The sequence below is a fragment of the Macrosteles quadrilineatus genome, unplaced genomic scaffold (genome assembly GCF_028750875.1).
Source record: "Macrosteles quadrilineatus isolate MER2022 unplaced genomic scaffold, UCM_ALF_1.0 Scaffold_6__1_contigs__length_79288215, whole genome shotgun sequence".
Lineage (NCBI taxonomy): Eukaryota > Metazoa > Arthropoda > Insecta > Hemiptera > Cicadellidae > Macrosteles > Macrosteles quadrilineatus.
The window spans coordinates 59,492,519-59,516,557 of record NW_026542599.1 but is presented as its reverse complement, the minus strand read 5'-3'; the positions used below and the strand labels follow the sequence as shown (position 1 = coordinate 59,516,557).

At 33.2% G+C, this 24,039-nt stretch overlaps 1 protein-coding gene across 4 annotated transcripts; it reads left to right on the top strand.

Moving 5' to 3' along the window:
- Positions 1 to 126: 126 nt before the first annotated feature.
- LOC128996460 (tRNA wybutosine-synthesizing protein 5-like) lies at positions 127 to 18,325 on the top strand. 4 transcript variants are annotated; one of them, XM_054421805.1, is made up of 4 exons: positions 127 to 314; positions 2,126 to 2,980; positions 5,401 to 5,557; positions 17,573 to 18,325. In XM_054421805.1, exons 2-3 carry the CDS (start codon positions 2,141 to 2,143, stop codon positions 5,533 to 5,535), a joined length of 975 nt encoding a protein of 324 aa, XP_054277780.1. In that variant the 5' UTR covers positions 127 to 314; positions 2,126 to 2,140; the 3' UTR covers positions 5,536 to 5,557; positions 17,573 to 18,325. The 4 variants fall into 4 exon arrangements, with proteins under 4 accessions (XP_054277780.1, XP_054277779.1, XP_054277781.1 ...); XM_054421804.1 differs by having other exon boundaries at positions 2,122 to 2,980; XM_054421806.1 differs by having other exon boundaries at positions 127 to 418.
- Positions 18,326 to 24,039: the final 5,714 nt, after the last annotated feature.

Sequence of the window (24,039 nt, the reverse complement as noted above, 5' to 3'; positions counted from 1 at the left end):
ATAAATTCAGTGTTACATGGTACAAAACTGAGCACAAAACTTCTAACAAACATTTAGTAAAGAGGAAGAAGAACCTAATTAAAAAAAAGTTTGTCAACATAACCTAATTTGAATTGAAGCTGAAGCTAAGTCTTTTAATGTGGCCCGCGGTTATTGAACATTTAAGTAAAGTATCACAAACTCTTATGAAACGAAAATGAAATTCTGCATCCATATTAAGCTTTCTACAACTTTTCATTTCTTGAACAAATTATAACATTTAAGAGGCAAATTTAAAAATAATTATTGTTTGAAAATATCTTGAATCTTACACGGTAAGTTAGCCGAAGTTAGGCCTAGCGTATAGGCTATTAAGAAATTATCCCACAACAAAATTGTATTAAACCTTTTCCATCCTTGTCACCTTTAGTAACTTGTGGTAAGTTTTATTCCCTCCAATAGATTATATTATTTTATTAACAAATACAATAAATTAAGGGGTACACTTCCATATCTGTTGGCACAAACAACCGAATGAAAATATCGATCGATATATCGATTATTCGATATATCGGTTGGTTGGTTAGATAAGGTTAACCTAACCTAACTAACCAAACGATATATCGAATGAAACAATCGAATACGGTAATTAATATTACTCGTTCGGTTGTTTTTGCCAACAGATATGGAAGTGTACCCAGACTAAGTTAGTGGTAGGCCTAGGCTTATCATAATATTCGGCTGCACTTTACTTTAGGTCCTACACTCATTCGAATGAAAATATTGATTGATAAGTTATAGGTCGATTAATCGATTGTTTCATTCGATCCTATATCGTTTGGTTAGTTAGGTTCTAGGTTAACCTTACCTAACTAACAAAACGATATATCGAATGAAACAATCAAACCATCGATATTTTCATTTGAATGAGTGTAGGACCTAAAGTAAAGTGCAGCCTAATATCATGACTTTCAACCTCTCAGCCTTGGTCTATTTCTTGCTTCCAAGTAGAATCCTCGGGATTCCCTAATGGCTAAAGTTTACTTTGTTCTCAATGTTTCTAAAGATCCTAAACTTATTGCGCTCACAGCCCAATTAAGCTTAAGTTACTTGTTCAATTAAACTTACCTGGTAAATCTGAACTTTCTGGACTTTTTTTGGCTGCACTTTACTTGACGTCCTACACTCATTCGATTGTTTTTCGATTCGATATTTTTATTCGATTGTTTCATTCGATATATCGTTTGGTTAGTTAGGTTAGGTTAACCTTACCTAACTAACCAAACGATATATCGAATGAAGCAATCGATTAATCGATATATAGATCGATATTTTCATTCGAATGAGTGTAGGACGTCAAGTAAAGTGCAGCCCTTTTTTTAAACCTTCCTAAATTAATTGTTCCTATGATTCTAATAAACATAAAATACCATTAAAACATTTTTTTGAGGCCCAGAAACCACAGTGAATTGCGAAAATATAACTTACGTAACTTCTTTTCATGGTGCGGGGAGCAAATAGCACGCCAAGGAACAAGGAGTGGAGTAATGTACGGACTAGTGAATAGGTACTAAGTTACCTTAATGGTGTAACTACAGTTCACCTACGACTGACTAGAATAGGTCCAGTTACATACAATGCCTACTTACTTATATAGCTGCATATTTACATATACGGTACCTAAGGTACTGTATACCATAGGCCTACATCCAAATAACAATTTACCTTGTCAAACTCCAGATATACCTAAGTTAGTGCTGACCAAGGAGACAACGACAACATTTTTGATTGCTTAGTCATTGATTGGACCTAAACTTAACTTACAGTAGGCCTAGTAACTTTTAAACATAACACATGGGTAAGCAAAATCTAAGCTTAAAGACTTTCAGGCTGCTGCACATGTCAGTCAGTCAAAGTTTTCAGCAAATTTTAATGAGAATAGGCAGTGTTGTTAAAAAGTGAACCTTACCTATGTTAGGCCTACACAAGATAAACTTAGGTAGCTGATAAGATAGACTAAGACTACATAACTTAATTATTTCATACAATGCTGTTGTTTATCATGCATTTCTCATTTTGTACCAAGTTACACTTTTTACGGTCTGAATGACTGTTGGTACAAAAAATTATGATTTTTTTCAGATAGGCCTATTCACTAATTATGGATATGGACAGAACTGGAAATGTGATCAAAGTTCATGCTCACAACAATATTTTATCGAAGGAAGAATTTGTAAAAGAAATCCAGATTAGGCGTCAACCCGCTGTTTTGAAGGGAGTTAAAATCGGGGATTGCTGTGAAAAATGGACTCCTGAATATTTGATGCATCACCTTGGCCATTTGGAAGCCAAAATCCATGTCTCTCCTGAAAGTAAAATGGACTTCATCAATAAAAACTTCCAATACAAAACCCTGTCAATGGCCGAAATAATCAAACGGTCAGTCAAAGATATTCAAGAAGATTATTTCATTAATCCGAATGAGCTTTATTATTTACGGTCTCTGAGTAATGAACGGAGAGGACGTGAAGTAGCAGATTTGAGAAAGCAATATCCTCAAATTTCAGAAGACATTCAGATACCACCATTCTTCGACGAAGATGATTTTTTTTCCAGCGTGCTAAGAATAAGTTCCAAAGGTATTCAGCTGTGGACACATTATGATATAATGGACAACCTCCTTATCCAGGTGCAAGGAAGAAAAAGAGTTGTACTTTTCAAACCTTCCGATGTCAACTACTTGTACATGGATGGGGACAAATCCCGCGTTCTAGACATTGACAAACCTGATTTGGAGAAATTTCCTGGGTTTTTGAAAGCCCAGAAGTACGAATGCATTCTTGAACCAGGCGATATCTTATTCATCCCTGCACTTTGGTTTCACAATACGTTGGCACTCACATATGGTGTCGCTGTTAATGTCTTTTGGAAAAATCTGGACCACAGTCTTTACGAAAAGAATGACTTTTATGGAAACAAGGATTTGGTACCAGCTGCAAAGGTACGTTAGTGTTTCGATCAATTTATGTATTTCTTATACTAGAGAGGATAGGAAATAGAAAGGGAATGGACAGGATACTTTCCGGTGAATGCTTTCTGTGTTATAAAATAAAAGCTGCTATAAAAAATAAACATTCTTGCCACCAAGCGTGCTGATTGAACGGATATAATAGATACCTTTGTACCTTTGCGGATATAATAGGATATAGATACCTTTGTCCGTCTTGAGTCTTTAAATAGTTCGGGTAATAAGACCTTCTTTTTTCAATGTCATATCAAATTACTAGTTCATAAATCTTACAGAAATCTTTATCAATAAATAAACGCACATCGACACTTAAATTTCACATGTCCTAGTTCCGCTGTGTCCGCTGTGCAACCTGCATTGGCTTGTCCTGTGACTAAAAGTGGCCGACCTTCTGTTTAAATATTTTCTGTAAATGTGAACTTAACACTAAGTTAGAAATTGTTTGGCGGCCTGCATATGCATACTCTCAAAACAAGGTCTTTGTGGCAGTAATTTTTCTGGTGTCCTGTCCATTTCATTTCCTGCTTAGCATAGCCAAACCTTAAGTAAGTAATTGAATATCACCTGCAAGTGCTAATGTCATATTCAGGTTTCAGACCCTCTGCTCTACCATTCCAACTGACAGTTGGCTTAAAAAACCAATGTGGTGGTTGACTAATTTGTTGCACTAAAGAGTCGATGGAGTAGCTCTGAGGGTGTTCTACATTCTTGGGTTCTTTTCTGTACACATGCAATCCATATTAAGTTTACTATTGTGTGGTGTTGTGGGTGTGATTAGTCAGTTAAATAAACCATATCCGGCTTGAGAAATAACGGCCTTAGTTCAATAGGGATTGCACACAACACCCTGTGTTCCTTTTATGCACTAAGTACAGACGATACGGTTTATCTTTGTTAACTTGTATTTTCAGCGTATCATGTTAACCCTTTCAGTGCTAGGCCAATAATTCATATTTTGTAAGACTTTTTTGTTTGCCTTTTGATTCCATTACCCGTTGTTGAATTTTAACTGTCATGTTGTCACTATTTTATTAATTAGGCTAATTTTGAATAATAACACAATAAAAAAATATATAAGAAAGATAAATCCCGGTATTTGTAGTAAACATCAAATAAAACTTAGTTTTTGTTGTAATTTTCCTGGTTTTCCTATAAATTTTTATGTTCTGATAGCATTATTTGAAACCGAAATCTCACAAAATCAAAAGACATATAGTTTACAATGTAATATTGAATTTAACCCTGATTTAGTTGGACGAGGTTATTGTAATATAGCAATTTTAGGGAAACTAATGTTTTGCAGCAAAGTCTCAGGAACACATTTACTACTACTAAAACTAAAAGATTGCATCTAAATAGTCCGTGACTAGCTGGTGCTGCTACCTAGTAACGCATTGAACAACCATCTGCAGCGCCATCTGTTCACAATCGGTGGCGACAGCTTAAATACCGGGTTTTGACTCCCCAGTCTTCAAGCACAGATAGCCGAGAAGGCTAGGGCGTGTGTCACTTGGCCAGTGGCATTCGTCTGCTCGGGTTCGAATCCCGTCCTGTGTGGCAAATAATTGGTGACCTGTGTGTTTGTAGCGATATACTACAACCACTGGGGCATAGTGAGGTGTTCATAATCCTTGGTTTAGACATAAACCTCGAAATCATCGGATTGGGCGAATCTTTTAGCTAAGTGGTTGGTAGTGTATCCTATGAACATGCAGGTCACCAATGGCCGTTTTGCTATTTTCGTTAAAAAAATAACCTAAGGTTAAAATAACCTTCCTCTCTATATCCCTTAGGGTTTTTTTTTTAAACAACGATATATCGTTTCATAGCACTGAAAGGGTTAAAAACATTTGAAATGGATCCAAGCAAAACAAAACAGTCATTGATAAAGAATTCATTAAAAGTTCCCACGTCATTGGTGGAAAAGATCCTTTTTCTAGAAACCTGCACGTATATCTTTAAGTAGGCCTGGTACTGTTTATCATATCAGAATCAGGAGAACTAGGCCACCAGTATTCAGTATCCACCTTTAATAAAGCTGTCTATATAAATCTAAATTTGTATTTTATCTTTTTTAAAACCTAGTGGTTTAAATATTTAAAGCCTCTATTGAAATCCAAACGGAACATTCATATCTTCTAAAAGGTTAGACAGTTTAAAATTCATCAGCTTTCTCAGTAGATACTTTTATCACCCAATTTACCAACATTTACTATCACTGAACAGATAGAAACAATCAAAGTGGTATTAAAACCCAATATATCCCAGCAACAATGCAGAAGCTAGAAACTACCATAAGTTAATTCTCCTTTCAAAAAAGTTAAAAAATAAAAATGCTCGTATGAAAAAATGTTAAGAAATAAAAATGCTGAAAAAAATGTGTGTGATTTCAGGCTTTTCAAAATGTAGAGAATGCTGTGAAATTGTTGAGCTTGTTGCCAGAACAATACAAGGACTTCTATCTGAGGCGATGCATGAACAACATGTGCAAACATCTGAATACTACTTCCCATCATCATTCAAAATGACTTACAAATCATGCAGTCAGAGGTTGGTATTTTATTTGATTATGGTCTTTGTGAAGAGAAATAATTAATTATTGATATCTGTGTCTTAATTAATTTAAAATTACAACCTCGATACCATGGCTTAAACAGGAGAAGCCCGGTAGGCTGGATTTTGAAAGACCCCCGCCGCAGCAAACCTGCAGACTGAGGGAATTTGCTTAAAAATGTAAAATTTATAGTGAATTAAAATAACATTAGATTCAAGGAATACTTACTTTTGCTGCTACAGGTAGGGTGGTAAAGTGCGATTTTTAGTTAAACTTTGATTACTTAGATCATTATGAAATATTATTTATTTTACTAGAAAATAATAACAATGCCTAAAGATGAAAAAACATTATTTTATTAATTTAAATTGTCAGTTCTTCTCAGAACTATAGCCTAACAACAAACAGAACTATACATCCATAACAATGAATGAATGAACAAAGGAAATTAATGAAATGAAAAAGTGCTTTAATTTACAAAATAAAATTGTAAAGAAAAAATAAACCTTCTTTACTTACTTATTACTTCAAAATATACTCTATACTTAATTGATCATTCCATCAAGCAAAATCACCTCACACCTTTATGTAATACAATTTAGGTATTTCATACAGGTGTGAGTATAACAAAAAGTTGCCCCCTGGTGGGGTTTTAATGAATTTAATTTACACTTTAATTGAACTACTGAGGACATTACAATCACAGAGCTGCGCAGTGGAAATAAAGATGTTAAGTGTGGGCCCTGTAATTAAATATCCCAGAAGTCCGATTTATGGACCGTGAGAGGTCTGATATGTTGTCCTCCTTCACACCTTCTTCAGCTTAATTCTAACACTTCTTAAAACTAATAGATGTGTCTATTTGATCACTCCATGAAATAAAATGTGCTGTTCTGATGAAAGATTGTGATATGAATTGATACTCTGTAAAACTGTAAAATTGCAAATAATAATATTGAAATATTGATTGAAAATATTTGTGAAACTGTTTGTTCAGGAAATATTTATCAAAAGTATGACTTCAAGATGTTTATATATACTGGATTCGGTTAAGCCGATTACTCATGAATTCACCAATTTAATATTAAATATTATGAACTGAGCTTATAAAAATTGCACTGTCAAAATATATTTACAAAATGTGATCATCAACACTCATTGTGAATACTTTGTATACCTCTTTCAGTTAAGCCATTTACCTCTTTACTTTACCAGTTTTATACTAATGATACTAACAGCTGAAACACAGGATAATGAAAAGATGGTGATTTGTAAAAATACTGTATAATGAGTCGAATTGAGCTGTGATACAAGTTACAAATATAAACAATGTAATAACCTTTTTTGAGCACAATTTAACAATATTTTGAAAGAGAGAGTGAGAGAGTTGATTGTAAGATTGAACGTTCAAATTGGCGGTTTGTTCATTTTTAAAACTGCAAAGTCTCGGGAAAACCTAGCCTTGATGATTTTATTTATTTGTTTTGGATCACCAGACTCCCCAAAGATGTTCGTAATTATCAAACTGGCCAGTTTACAATTTAATCAAACAGGGACTATTATGTAGGTTTGTGATCTACATCACTCCTTGCTGATCAGTGCAACGGGGCCAATCGACTGCTGAGTCGATTATTTGATAATTTTTATTTAGTATTTAATATTTATGAATTTAATGGGAGTCTATCCTCATGACCCTTTATCAACCCTAGCCTTCGACCGAGCACTCTGTTACCCCCATTTACGTTACACAATCAAACTCTCACTATTAAATAATGTAATACTGTTCAAAAATTATTCTACACATGAAATTCAAACGTTTTAAATAATAATACTGATGATGATAGAATCTGACTTTACATAGAATACAAAAATAATAATATCACAGATAAACATTGCTCTTTAAATTAATATACCATTTCAATTCAATTTAATAAATAATTTTCATTTGACTAGGTTCACTATTATAACTTAAATTCTTTGTATGACATGACCAAATTTAATAAAACATTTTATCCTGAATCGTGACCATGTGCTCTAAGTAGACCAAATGAAACATGAAAATCTCAGACCAAACAAAACATGATTCATAACTTGTAAAACGAGTGGTACATGTGAAAAAATGTGGCAGATTGGCAAGACTATTTTAATACTAAAACACAAATAACACAAACATTTACTTACGTACACATGTCGACACATTAACATTCATTCCGACGAAGATTCACGCGTACCGAACATTTAAAAACTGACTCGTGGTAATTTTGACTTTTTGTCTGACCGAGCGGAATATCACGACACGGTTTTTTCTGGTGTAGGACTTATTAATTCTTGTTTTTTCGAGCTGGCGTTTAATGATTCAATTGAAAATACCTTCACGACGACCCGCTATTCGCTAGAAACTGACATTTGCTGTCGATATGATGCATGTACGAATTTTCATCACGAACGCGAACAATCAATCCGGCATCTCAACTGTCTCGACTTAATACTAATAAAACACACCCCCAAATGCAATTCGGCGAAATTTTGACAATTGCGATCGTTTGATGCACGTACAATTTCCGCCCGAACGCTAATTTCCGAGCTACGAATTAAGATATTAATAAATTCGTCCTACACCAGCGACAAAACGCGACTTCACATGTTGACTACGCGAGTACTGAGCCACGAGTGACGAGGAGACGTTTGCACACGGCACGGCTCCCAACGGTCTTCAGTTCGTATCCTTCCGCGTTACGTCATGTTGGACTGACTTGTCCATTGCCTGTCGCGGATTTTAAATCTTTGAATTTAAAATCGGCACAGAAATCTCCCCTGCCAAAAAATTGGCCCGAGCGACCTTCAGGTCCGCACGAAGGCCTTTTCCATCCCGGGACAATTTCGATCCGGCGCGACGACGCTTGACGTGGCAACAGACGCTTCATTCATACGACACATTTTTTTTGTTTTTTTTCATTGATTTACATTTAATACATTTAACAGGAAACAATTTTACACATAAACATTTGAAATTTGAATAACAAAAATATAAACTCTGAAACTTTAACAATAATAAACTATTTGCTTTGAGGTCGGTACTGAGAAATTAAAAATTGTTGTCAACTAACACCTTGTGTCATAAACCAAAACTGCATCAATCCATCAACAATTTGAATGGTGTAAACGCGCACGCTTAACACACTGTAGAATTATCTAGCATTCAGCGTTGAGTAGATGTCAACAATCAGTTCATTGACCCGTAGCGCAGTCGACAGTCAGCTGTTGCCGATGGAGTGGGCGGGGGCGGGGGACATTGTTGTGGTGAACGGCCCGATGTCTGCCTGTCTGTGCGGGTAGGTTCTACTCTCGCCCCACCACAGCTGGAACGTGACCTCTGTTGGCCAGCCTTCATGTCGCTCACAGTGGTTACATAACATGACTCAGATGATTCATTGTTTCTCAAAATATGTAATTATGAAAATGTTTAAAACAATTGACCTCAGTTTGACTCTATTTACTCAAAATTGAAAATTATTGCACATGTAAATATAAATATAAATATAAATAATCTCTGTACGAATATGACACAAATAAATAAACAAGTAAACAAACACAGAAATATCAATGTGGATAATTGCCTTAGAGATAACAACTGATACCCTTATCAATGCCAACCTGCCATGGTAGTAATGCCAATCTGCTTCCTTGTTACCAGACCTCTCAAATTAGTGCTACCACTTTTTGTAAAGAAAAAATAAACCTTCTTTACTTACTTATTACTTCAAAATATACTCTATACTTAATTGATCATTCCATCAAGCAAAATCACCTCACACCTTTATGTAATACAATTTAGGTATTTCATACAGGTGTGAGTATAACAAAAAGTTGCCCCCTGGTGGGGTTTTAATGAATTTAATTTACACTTTAATTGAACTACTGAGGACATTACAATCACAGAGCTGCGCAGTGGAAATAAAGATGTTAAGTGTGGGCCCTGTAATTAAATATCCCAGAAGTCCGATTTATGGACCGTGAGAGGTCTGATATGTTGTCCTCCTTCACACCTTCTTCAGCTTAATTCTAACACTTCTTAAAACTAATAGATGTGTCTATTTGATCACTCCATGAAATAAAATGTGCTGTTCTGATGAAAGATTGTGATATGAATTGATACTCTGTAAAACTGTAAAATTGCAAATAATAATATTGAAATATTGATTGAAAATATTTGTGAAACTGTTTGTTCAGGAAATATTTATCAAAAGTATGACTTCAAGATGTTTATATATACTGGATTCGGTTAAGCCGATTACTCATGAATTCACCAATTTAATATTAAATATTATGAACTGAGCTTATAAAAATTGCACTGTCAAAATATATTTACAAAATGTGATCATCAACACTCATTGTGAATACTTTGTATACCTCTTTCAGTTAAGCCATTTACCTCTTTACTTTACCAGTTTTATACTAATGATACTAACAGCTGAAACACAGGATAATGAAAAGATGGTGATTTGTAAAAATACTGTATAATGAGTCGAATTGAGCTGTGATACAAGTTACAAATATAAACAATGTAATAACCTTTTTTGAGCACAATTTAACAATATTTTGAAAGAGAGAGTGAGAGAGTTGATTGTAAGATTGAACGTTCAAATTGGCGGTTTGTTCATTTTTAAAACTGCAAAGTCTCGGGAAAACCTAGCCTTGATGATTTTATTTATTTGTTTTGGATCACCAGACTCCCCAAAGATGTTCGTAATTATCAAACTGGCCAGTTTACAATTTAATCAAACAGGGACTATTATGTAGGTTTGTGATCTACATCACTCCTTGCTGATCAGTGCAACGGGGCCAATCGACTGCTGAGTCGATTATTTGATAATTTTTATTTAGTATTTAATATTTATGAATTTAATGGGAGTCTATCCTCATGACCCTTTATCAACCCTAGCCTTCGACCGAGCACTCTGTTACCCCCATTTACGTTACACAATCAAACTCTCACTATTAAATAATGTAATACTGTTCAAAAATTATTCTACACATGAAATTCAAACGTTTTAAATAATAATACTGATGATGATAGAATCTGACTTTACATAGAATACAAAAATAATAATATCACAGATAAACATTGCTCTTTAAATTAATATACCATTTCAATTCAATTTAATAAATAATTTTCATTTGACTAGGTTCACTATTATAACTTAAATTCTTTGTATGACATGACCAAATTTAATAAAACATTTTATCCTGAATCGTGACCATGTGCTCTAAGTAGACCAAATGAAACATGAAAATCTCAGACCAAACAAAACATGATTCATAACTTGTAAAACGAGTGGTACATGTGAAAAAATGTGGCAGATTGGCAAGACTATTTTAATACTAAAACACAAATAACACAAACATTTACTTACGTACACATGTCGACACATTAACATTCATTCCGACGAAGATTCACGCGTACCGAACATTTAAAAACTGACTCGTGGTAATTTTGACTTTTTGTCTGACCGAGCGGAATATCACGACACGGTTTTTTCTGGTGTAGGACTTATTAATTCTTGTTTTTTCGAGCTGGCGTTTAATGATTCAATTGAAAATACCTTCACGACGACCCGCTATTCGCTAGAAACTGACATTTGCTGTCGATATGATGCATGTACGAATTTTCATCACGAACGCGAACAATCAATCCGGCATCTCAACTGTCTCGACTTAATACTAATAAAACACACCCCCAAATGCAATTCGGCGAAATTTTGACAATTGCGATCGTTTGATGCACGTACAATTTCCGCCCGAACGCTAATTTCCGAGCTACGAATTAAGATATTAATAAATTCGTCCTACACCAGCGACAAAACGCGACTTCACATGTTGACTACGCGAGTACTGAGCCACGAGTGACGAGGAGACGTTTGCACACGGCACAGCTCCCAACGGTCTTCAGTTCGTATCCTTCCGCGTTACGTCATGTTGGACTGACTTGTCCATTGCCTGTCGCGGATTTTAAATCTTTGAATTTAAAATCGGCACAAAATATACCTACTTTTGTACAATTAATTGATTTTCTTAGCACTAAACACAAAAATAGTCATGAAGACCGTCTGTTGCAGCTAGCTGACGTACCTGGTTAGCACTTAACTTAAATCAAACAACAACAATGAAATTTGAAAAATACATACGTCTAATAACACTTGCAGTAATATATTTACACTTATACTGTTGACTTACAAGACGGTAAATACATATAAAAGTTGGTAAGTGGTGATCGATTTCGATTGGACACTCCATCATTATCAGACCCAATAGGCGAATGGGTTCTGATGATATTCGCCTATTGGGTCTGAAAATGATTGTGGTGTCCAATCGAAATCGATCACCACTTACCGACTTTTATATGTATTTACCATCTTGTAAGTCAACAGTATAAGTGTAAATATATTATTGCAAGTGTTATTAGACTTTTATAGTTTTGTATTTTTCAGGTAATTTAATAGGCCCTACACTAACACGTACGATGCTGATCAAGAAGTTAAACAATGAAATAAAATAAAGTAAACAATACTGGTAAAAACTGATTAAGAAAACAAAACAATAAATTTTTTGTTGTACCATTTTTTGTACAGTGAAATATTTGAACAAAAATTTTAAATCTACATTTTAAAAAACAAAGGTTAATGAATTTTTAAATAAATATTTTTTTTACAAACAAAACATTACATTTTTCCATCAGTCTAGAGATATTTGATCAACAAGTATTTAAGAACAATTAAACACTTTATTCAACAATTAAAAGCTGTCACTTCACATATTCTTCAATAAATAAATAAAACTTAATTACATTTAATAAATAATAACTAGCAGCCTGGTCACTTCTTGACTTCAAAATCCAAGATGCATTTGATATATAGTTATAGTTAGTATAGTAGTATAGTTAGTTAGTATAGTATATAGTTTGATATAAGGACATTGCGTGCCCTATTACTTTCATTGTGTGCGTGACCTCTTCGAGGCATCTTAGTAAAATTACAAAATTGCTAATGAAACATGGTACTATGAAAAAACAAAATAATCTCTTCTTTACATTTTTAACAAATAACATTACTATATTTTACTTAAATTCCCAAAAACATCAAAAAAACATACTATGAAAACACAAAATCCTATCACAACACAAAATAGGTAGGCCTATTAAAAACAAAATAACGGTGAATCTAAAGACATATAATTTAAAATTAAGAATTTCTTGCTTTAAAGTACTCCATTTTCAGGCCTGATACTCTGAAATAAAATTATTTGTTAATCACTGTTTTAGAATAACTAGTTAACCGCCCGTGCTCCGCCACGGGAATATTGTCAGCAATAAAAGAAATAATAATTAACAAATACTGTTTATCTTTGTATTTTATTTAGGGGTTGTTTAATTTTTTACATGGAATAGAACTGATAGTTTGCTTGTATAAACTATTTTATGTTAATCAAACCGATATATTATTTTAACCAAATGAATGTTTTATATTAATTCGAGTTTCATTTGAAAAATAAATAGTATACGAATGCTGATAACCTAATAAGCAGCTATTTATGATATTTAGATAATTTTTTCAAGTATATTCCTATAGGCTATTCGTCGTTTCTTTTTTTCATTACATTTGTTGTATGGAATAAAGATAGTCACTTAGTCTACATGTAAATCACGCATCAGCAGTTGGTCGCATTACACGAATCTTTGACCCATACTGTGAGTACCTAAAAGCTGTGTTTACGTCGTATATATAAATTTGGTCATACTTTGTTCAATGTTAGAGGGTAACGGTCCAATATGATGGAAAAGGAGTCGTGGATTTTAAAACTATGTAGACTACCACTACCAGAAAGATGTTGATTCAAGTGAGACTTAGAACTGGCCATTTCAAATGCAGATTTGTATTATATTTTTTTACTCAAATAGTTTTTTATCTCTTTTGACCCTTAATACTTTTTTTATAGTCGCTGTTGATAAGATTTTCCATAAACTCACAATGTTGATAAGTAGTTCATTTTACCTTCCCCTTGTGACAATATAAGGAAAAAATATTTGTGTCCCAGTTAGTCTGTTCTGACTCAAAATTCATAGATTTGCCGTACTGACAAATCCAATCTAACGACCCCAATTTAAAAAAGATGGTATTTTTTAGAAGGGACTTCCAGAGCACATTTAACACCAACACTGCTCTTTACCTTTTTAGTTCGATGGTTCTCTACGTGTTTTTTTTTCGTTCTGTATGTCTCTTTACGCCCGGTAAATGATTACCTTTTCTTTTTCTTTTTGTACTTTTCACATCCTAGGGTTAATGATAAAGTTTTATAATGCTATAATGACCCGAGTCAACATTCATTAAACATCAAGTCACATACTTCTTCGCCAGAACCGAATGGTAAGTCACAGTTTCTCAAGCAACTTCCCTGTGTACTTGAAAAAAAAAATTCACTGATATATTGTAGTTCCACGTATCCCAGCGTACTCGCCATCTTGAGAAGGTAAAGTTTGGTACCACTGAACGTCTAACACTGATCTTGAGTAAGATTCGTCACCTACTATAAAATGTTTGTATGCTTCCCACTCATTAGCAATTATATGTACAACTTGCAAGCGGATTTCCCCATGATTATTCTGGTGGCCGTAGAGAATAAATTATATTGATCAAAACAATAAGTTTCCGTTCCCTAATATGGGTATTATTTCACATTCCATACTCAAACTTAAACTCAATTACCACTTTCCTTCAGATCACTTTGCAGGAAAACTAAAACATTTCAAAAATAAGTTAACAAATACACTTTCCTTGATAAAAATCTTGTGTTTATAAACAGAAACTCCAAGTTTAATAATTGCATACTGAAAGTGAGGTTATAAAAATAATAACAAATGTCTGACAAACATTAAACAGCTGACGAATAATTTATAAACTATCCTTATATATAATACGTGAAGGCGATTTCTAGAAAACACTACTCCTCCGTTAATAATGGACGGATTTTTACAAACGACGTGTCAAAATAAAGTATTTTTTGTGTAGACGCCCCCTTTCACCAATTTATGTAGTAAAAATCCTCGGGCTTTGCCCCACAGGCCATCAAAGTTGGAGTTTCTCCCATAAGATAAACATGGGGGAATCTAAATATTTGATTGGAAACTTTGTCCCCACTAATTTGAGAGAACGGTTGGGCGTAGAAACTTGGTAGAGGTGTCCAAAGAAAGGTCTTGGTCTGTAGATGAGTTATCAAAAGAAAAACTAAGCAAAATCCCTTAGGACTCTGCCCCAGAAGCCTTAAAAGATCCCTCCACAGAGTTGTTTACATTTTGGCCATGAGAATAATACTTTTTAATGAAACAGCTGTTCATTTTTAAATTGTATTTCAAACAACACATATTTATTGGGAGTTGAATTCTACCAAATAAGTATTTGCAATGTTATTTTCTGATTTTAAAATTGATTTTCTTCTTTATCATGCCATGTTTTGCAATATAACGTTCCATTATGAAATCAGTGGAAAATCCTTTTATCACAGCAATTCTTAAATTATTTCTTATTGAGCTATCTTATATCTATTGTACGGGTTGGTGTGTGCCTTTTTCGCCACTTTTGCCTACATTTTATCATATTATTCTACAAAATATCAAATATTTATGTAGAAATATCTGCTCTTATTGTGTCTAATAAAATCCAAACTTAGAAACATTGCCTAAAATGGTACCTATCTTGACAAGTTATTTGCACCTGCCTATATTAGGGATTTTGGCGCACCGAATTTGTAACATTATTGAAAATAACACGACATTTTGGCTGTAAAATATGGTACAAAGAGAAAACACAATTTAAGCAGCTACTGCCATGACAGAAAGGTCATATTCATTTTAAACTAGATCACACAATCCTTTGACTGGGACGGGTGGCGTCGTCCTGTAATCCAGCTACTAGGAGGTCACGAATTGTGGAGATTTATAGGAATGCACTGTGGATGCGATACTCCCTGTTGTGGATTAACGTCCGCACGAGTACTACGACTACCCGCAGTGATATCCTGATAATTATACCAATTCATAAATACCAATGCAAAAAAAAATTGGTTCCAATTCTACTATAAACTGCAGTTCCCTTGGTTGCCATTCGCTGTATGGGCTATTAGTTAACAGCTGTATCCAAGGAATGTCGGTGTGGCATACTTTGTGCCACATTTGACTCCACATCGGCCTTAGTCACTAACAAGACTTCAAGATCGTGCCACTCATCCTACACTCATCTCCATTCATACTTGACTTACCTACTATGAATGGTCGCCATAAAAAACGTATTAAAGGATTAAAGTATTTATCATATACGTTGATTAACAATATGTAAACGTCAATATATTCGTAAAAGCCATTTTGCAGTATTTTTGATTTTTGGAAATGTTCCATTGCTATGTCATTTGCATTATTTATTGCCAATGAAGCCGCCAAGATCATATGAACTAGGAGGCCCCTAACAGTTCAAGAATAAAAGCCAACTTTACTTCATGTATTCCACTACACCTAACATTCTGTAGAGAGATTATATTGACAACTTTATGATATTGATAAGGCCGAGACAACTAACTGTCATCCCCCATGTCAAGGAATTCCAGCTTTATCAGTAACCCCATAGTCAATTTCTCAAAACTATGCTAGAGGGTTCATTCATTGGCACAGAAGTACGATATGAACTGACGCGACTTGACGAAGGAAAATCAAACTTACACTGTACCGGATATAACTCCCTTTGGAGTTAGAACGTGTCTTCTCAACAAACATATATTTTTTCTTAAACACTGATGAAGTCGTGGAAATGTTTAACTACAAGATCCACCAATACGATTTAAATACTATTTAAAGGTTCTACTAAAGGAAGAGATATCATATAACATTTTAATAATAACTCCATTTTAATCATTGAATGAACAACCAAATTTGACAACTAACGCAATATTACTCTTTGAACAATGTTAAATGCTCAAAATATGTATATTTCACCTAATTCATCGCAGTTAGATGAATTAACGTAAGCCTCGAAAGTAACCGTCGATTTCGACGGGATTCCCCTAGTGTATTATATTGTTCAATAAGAATTGTATTGACTCGACCTTTAAAGGGCTGTAGGTCGTAGCCCTTAGGAAAAACGTAAATTCTAAGGAAGTTCGGCAAATCTACACACTATCCCCTTTAATTTGAGACATAAATCTTGTAGATCGGTCCAGTAATTACTAAGAAAACAGTGTTACAACTGTGTATCAAATATATATAGATAAACTGAACTATCAATATTTTCTCCATAAAATAATATAGGACTTCGTTCACCTAAGTTCATGTGACATAGGTTAACTATATATATAGTTTTTTAATGTATGATAATACCATAGACTAACCAACACAAATAGATACTGTATCTCATCCCATTGTAAATTTTGAAGCTTGTTTTTCGAGTCTAGTTCATATCCGGTGACAATGATCGCCAGTGTTAACAAAATTTTGTTTATATTTTAGGGTTAATTTCATAATTTGTGATGTATAGTATGGTTATATAACTAGCGGATGAGGTATTGTTTATGATTAGATTGTTGTATTAAGTTAAAGTGGTTTTTAAATGTCTGAAATAACAAGAAATAAATTGTAGGTAAATAAAACACTACCTCTACAGTGCACTGGACAGAACTACCGGTAACAATAAAATTGGCTTCAGCTGTTCCATAAGGATGAGAATTATACTAAGGGAGTATGTTTTTCATAGACAACAAGAATTTAATATAGACTGATAGCTGTGCTGCTGTTACCATAGGTTCTGGCGCACACCGCTGGGAACGCCATGTAGTTAGGCATACGCGCTACGTAGCTACAAGGTGCTCCAAACGGTGTGGGCCAGAACCTATGGTAACCGTACCACGGCTGACAGTCTACATTTAATTCTTTTTGTCTATGGTTTTATCTATACCAACAGTTATTTTATTTCCAGATGCACTGAGATACAACATACATGTGAATGGCTCTGGTTTCTAAAGAATTGAATCAACTCTCACTGCCAGTTCTGTCTACTCCTGGAGATAAAAAAAATTGATATCAGATGAGGAAATAGGAGTGAAATACTTTGGTATTGTATAAATAAGATCTACACACAATGCAAAATGAATTATCACTTTATCAATTATCCACCACGAATTTGAAATTTGTTATTCATTCTTTAGCTAAACAGTAGGTACTGTATAAAATCCGTTTACAAGCAAGAAGTTGCTTTAGGCACCAGTAAAAAAAAAATAAATAAATTGCATTCAATCGTAACAGTGATTGAAAGATATAAAGAAAATAACCTTACTAATTTTATCAGGCTAGTTCTTTTACACTGTCCAAGTTTAACCTACCCTAACCTAACCAAATAACAGACGAGACATTTGTAACACATCGGTCACAAAATGGTCCATGTTATAGATTATTGCAAAAATAGGCTATTCTTATAATACCAAAGTACTAAACTACACGCAAAGAACTGAATGCTCTACAAAAATCGGGTAACTAACTGGTCTGATGATCTATAGTTTTGTGGATTGCCAAAAACACTATTTATTGTAACTTGTAGATAATTTGTAATTTTATTAGGGTCTGTTGAGTTTATCGCTCAATGAATTATTTGTTATAACATTATTATTTTTACAGGTGTTATTATTATATTTATTTCATCTTCTTATTCAATAAAGATGTTCAAGATTTTTAACATGTGTTTTAATTGCAACTTCACCCTTAACCGCAGGGAGGGGGGGTAGCTCAATTTTTATTTCAGCTGCGGTTTTACGCAGGGTTTTTCGTTACGGACAAAATTGAACATTCTATTGGCTGTCATGGCGTGACATCACTCTCTTCTCTTGAGGGAACACCATAACCCCAACGAAACGAAGTGCAGCCATCGGTGTACGTGGCGTAGTGGATAGATTACTCGGCTAATGTCCAAGAGGTAACCAGCATAGTTGGGAAAATTAGTCAAAAATTCTAACTATTTACAAGTATTAGTTAGTCCCGTAAAAAGTAAATGATAGAACTTAGAACTTATTAGTTAGTTGAAAAACTAACTGATAGAAAATAAAGTTAGTGTTTGTAGAAGTTAGCTTTTTGTGGGGCAGTTGTTTTTAAGGATTTCGTATGTAATTAAATAATTATACGTCTTGGTTCAATACCAAGACATTTTATTTTTGATGTGTTAAATATAATGCCGCAATATTTGCACACAATGATTTAAAAAAACGGCTCCTACGATTTCCTCCAAATTGTTGGAAATATATTAGTTGTAGGCTAAAAACAATATCCATGCCAGGCTCTGTTGTGGAATAATTTGTTTTTCATTAAAAACTTAAAATTAAATTTTAATACTTTTAACATTAGTCTTATGGACTGTCAAGTAGCTATGACAGTGTTACGAAAATGTAAACAAATGGATTGTATTGTAACATATGCTTGTAACAAATGGTCTACAGTACAGTAGCAAATTACAAAATTCAGTGCAAAGGAAAAGGACATTTCTATAAATGCTAATGAGCATTGCTTATATAATACATTTGGATTGTGATGTACTCGTATTACTAACCAAATGGATAATTAGGAGTGTTCAAAAACATTAAGTGTTTCACTGCAAAATATTATGTACACTGATATTGAACTTAAAGTCTAAAGGAAAGGCCAATGACGTTTTGTAGTATTCGACGATGCGCCGCAAGAATTGATGCGTTATCTTTAGGGGCTAATGTCCCTACAAGCCACTAGTTATTTTATTATTTATATTTAGAAGTATTTTAAGTTGACATTTGTAGTACAATGTATATTGTCTGACTACAATTAAAGATTTTGATTTTGACTATCGCATATTTTCCTATACAAAACTTGAGAAGAACTGTAGGTAGTGAATCTAGGCAATTGGGTCTACTAATTAAGGCATCATTGAATGATACCCCGTTTGATTTTGTGAGGCTTTAAACACTCTGCTTTACAGGTTTATTTGTGTTTATGACACTAAAGTGATGTACGTAGAACAAAAGATCTGTGACAACGATGTGATCTTGTGTTAATTGTTGTACATATCTCTTGGTAATGTAGTTAGTAATTAATTTTCTCGTATCCCCGTTCAAACTTCAAGTCCTTTTTCACATTAAACTGGGTTTTCAATAGGCTAACAGATTTTATGAAGAAACAAATTTTTATTTACTTTCAAGAAATTACAAACTACACTTTTTATTGGAAGTAATGCCACTTGAAAGTAAATAAATAAAAAGTAATTTAAAAAAAAGATGATAACATGTTTTACGACTGCGACTATTATAGTCGCTCTGCCACTTCACAAACAAGTAAAAAGTGTGAACCATTATTGTTTTGAAAGTGTCATGTAAGGTTGTCAAAATTATATTTACATTATAAAAAAATGTTTTCCTTTCACGCTGCAGTGGTACCCGTTTCTTTGTAGAATGAAAATACCTCTTGTTGTCATTTTTTGAAAGTTTGGCGGTTTTGTGAAGCGTATGGTGCAACTGACTTTGCTAGAAAATTCTTTTTACTTTTGTGCTAAACATTAATCCGCCCCTTGTGGTACAAAGTTCATTTTTGTAATAAAATGAAAGTTTGGAATCTTATCTTCTGGTGTACACATTATTCAATTTACAACAGCTTTTAACCATAATATTTTGGGTGAAACAATTGATACAAAATTGTTGAGCTGGTGTGTTTTGTTTAGGTGTGTGTTCGATCCATTTATTTTTAGGTAGTTGTTTGCACTTTTCCTAATGAAATGATTTTAGGTTACTTGTGTAGAATCATTAATAAACCAACGTAGTTTAACTGTAAATATCCTGCTATATACTGAATTCCAACTCAGGTTTGAAGAAGGGCCCAATATTGACTCAGGGAAATGGAGCAGAATCTTTGATGATAAGATACAATATAGACTCAGTCTGTATAGGTTGCCAACTTTACTCCGATGGCTTTACACTTGAAACTTTCACTATCAAGCAATATGTGGTTTGGCTATAAGATTTTGTTGTTTTTCTTAAAATTCATAATTAGTTTTAATTAGTAGAACACAATGCCACAAATTTGAGCTCAAAATAACAACTGAGTAAAAAATGGCAGCCGTTCAAAGATTTAATATGGCAGATTCAAGATATCTTTGAACGGCTGCCATTTTTGACTAGGTTGTCCTCAAATTTGCGGCATTGTATTTTACTAGTAAAGACCTTCAATTTGATCCACATATCAACCTATGCTTACATTAAAGATTTTCTTCCTAATCCTTTGTGGGCCGTTCCCCTGGAGGAGATGAAAATTAATAATTGCTCAAAAGGTATGTTGTTATGATAAATATCTAGATAAAAAACTGTACCACCGTATCTGTTAGTTAAAAAAAAAAAAAAAAATGGGCTGTTTTGGTACTTTTTTAACACACTGTATACCCCATAGATAGATGGATGTAATTTAACATGACGTGTCATAAATATTTCATATAACCATTTTAACCACTTTTGTAATAACAACAAATATCGTACACATCTTTAAAGGATCGGTTAAGACAAGGCAGGATAAACTGAACTAGGTCCAAATTATCATACATATTGTTTTCCTCGATGTATCATAAAACTGTTAACGCAACGATTTATTCTATACCTTTAATGTGATATTTTCAGTTATATTGAATCAACTTTATTTCCTTAAAGTTGAATTTTAGTATTCCATTATAAACTTGTCGTCTTTACGTAGACAGTTTTCATATGGTTAGTTATGTCCGGTTTAAAGGTGTTTCGGCATTACATCTGGGCGTTTTTTTAGCTACAATTTGTTTCTTGTTTTATAATCACCTTATAAAGAATCTTATCTTGTATATTGAAACATAATAGGGGTTTTTATTTCAAGATTATGAATCAACCACTTGACGGATTTTCATGATTTTCGCTTTATAGAATCATGATTATATTATTGTAGATAATTTTGAAAGGAAGGGATTGTCGACACTATAATTTTAGTTTGAGGTTTCAGTTTTTTATAAATTAAGTTTTACTTTTAGAAGTGCCCAGCTGACGCTATCATTTTGTTTTAATGCATTTTAGTTAACCTAACAGCTGGTTTCAAACTGTCACTAAAATGTTAACTTACAAGTTGCTTACAAATATATTGATCCTCGGTATTACCTCAAAGTAATAATAAGTACATTTATGTATTTTTACCAATGATTCAATTCAATCATCAATTATCAATTATTTAAGATGGGGACGCCACTAGGTACGTATTTTAACCCTAATATGAGTGAAGGATGAGTACGGTAGTGATGATCTTGAGTTAGTCTTGTTAGTGATTAAGGCCTTAGTGAATGCAAACCGTATAACAATTTACAGTTTTTGGATCTAAACGGCAACCATTTGATTACTAGGCAAGCACCACAACCACTGCTACCCAGCTATTATGTTAGTACACCAAATAACTCTGTATATACCAAACAAAACATTGCTTTAAATTGTGTACTCAGTTGATTAAAATTATCTTAATTTTTCTCAAGTGTCCCCCATTTTGTCCAAATATACACAGCACTGTTACAAAATGTCCACTCTTTAAGGAAAGTGGAATATAATCTATGTAATTGAAATAATTTTTATAATGGAAATGTGATTATATTTTGGGAAAAATTTGTATTTACCGTACAAGGGAAAATGTAAAAATAGAAATGAGCTTATTAATGAACAAGTAAGTTTTGACTCTAGTTAAAGGATAGATTAAAGGAGTAGGTAGACAATATATAGTACTTTAAGTACTATATCTATAGCACTTATAGTAACTTCTTAGTTGGTACTTCCGGTAGTCAATAAGGACTAAAGGAGGGACGCCATTGGGATTCTTGTCATTTGCCTATTGGATCTCTGATGATGAAGTGTCAAATCAAAATTGATCACCACTTAACCTACCCTATTTTATGTATGTACTGTATTTTACGATCGTCGTAGTACTGTGAGTTACAGTTTAAGCGTAAATATTGTTTTAAGTATTATTAGACACATTTTAAATTTATACTCCATTATATTCAAATAACAGCAGTTTCGAGTCCTATGTTTACCAATAAGCTGTGCATTTTAGTGAGATGGTCCAGACATTTTTCTTTATTAGTAACGGGATAAATTTATAGTGGAAATTTTCTGTTGGATTTTGAAACATGCGCTGTTAACCTGACATTTACTTAATGAGCATCTATAGTTCACAAAAAGGTAAGAAGCAAATAAATACCGTAATGCACTGTCGGTGAAAAAATCTTCCTATCCAATTAACAGGATATTTAGCAAAATTAGGGCTATATCATAACATTATTCATTTCATAATAATGCCATTGATTATAAAACATATATTCATGTTTATAATCATTGATTCTATATGTGTTTGCAGCTTATATAAGTTAGGTACAATATTTACACCTGAGTTGTAAGCCATTGTAAGTTGCAAATGCTTTTTTCATGTAGACGTTCAGAGAGCTCGCCGTCACCAATAATGCATAGCTAATGTAATTTTCCACTTCCTGAAAATGATTGATGGAAGAGCTCATTTATACTCATTTTCACTTAAAACGCTGGGTAAAAGCTTGGAGACAGCAGTTGCTAAAATATATATTGATGTGTTGGTAAACATGGGTGAAAATGGGTTATTTTGACTAATTGTTAGTTTATTTCTAATTGGAATTGATTGATGTTTAGATACACCACTGTCTAAATTGTGGCCTAGGTTAATGAGAAAAAAAAAACTTCGAATTTATATTGAATATTCAAAAAAAGAAAACACAAATTTCATCATAACATCCGGTATAAAAAATTATAAAACTTGTTTGAATTACCAGCAGGCGTGCAGTATATTTTTATGTAGTTGTTAAGTGTATTTTTTAACATAAATTGGCAACCTGATTTAAGCTTTGTATTTTAAAAATAGAAGCATTATGTAACATTATAAAATAATCATAGCTATATTACATTAAACAGGCTTTTTTATTTTCTAAAAGCCTAAAAAATGTTGCTAATAGAATTGTTTTAGTTCCTGTTTTCAATCCTACCTTTTCATTGCAAATATCTTTTCAAGTTATATATCACTAGCTCAGTGTTTCCCAACCTTTTTCCGTTCAGGGCACACTAACTAGAACAAGTTTGTAGTCACGGCACACTTGTCTACAAAATATCGTTGGTTAAAATTACATTTAGTAAGTGCATAAAAAACTCTTTTTTTCTATTAAATCTTACTCCGTAAAACCTATTTTTTACTAGTAAATATATATATATATAAGGTAAAAAATATAAAACTCACATTTGTTATCTAACATGCGTACATTATTTAGTGTTTATTTAGTGGGAAGTTTTAAATAATATTAAAACATTGAGTTTGATTAAAATTTTGTATGAATTTACCAATAATGAGGGAGAAATATTT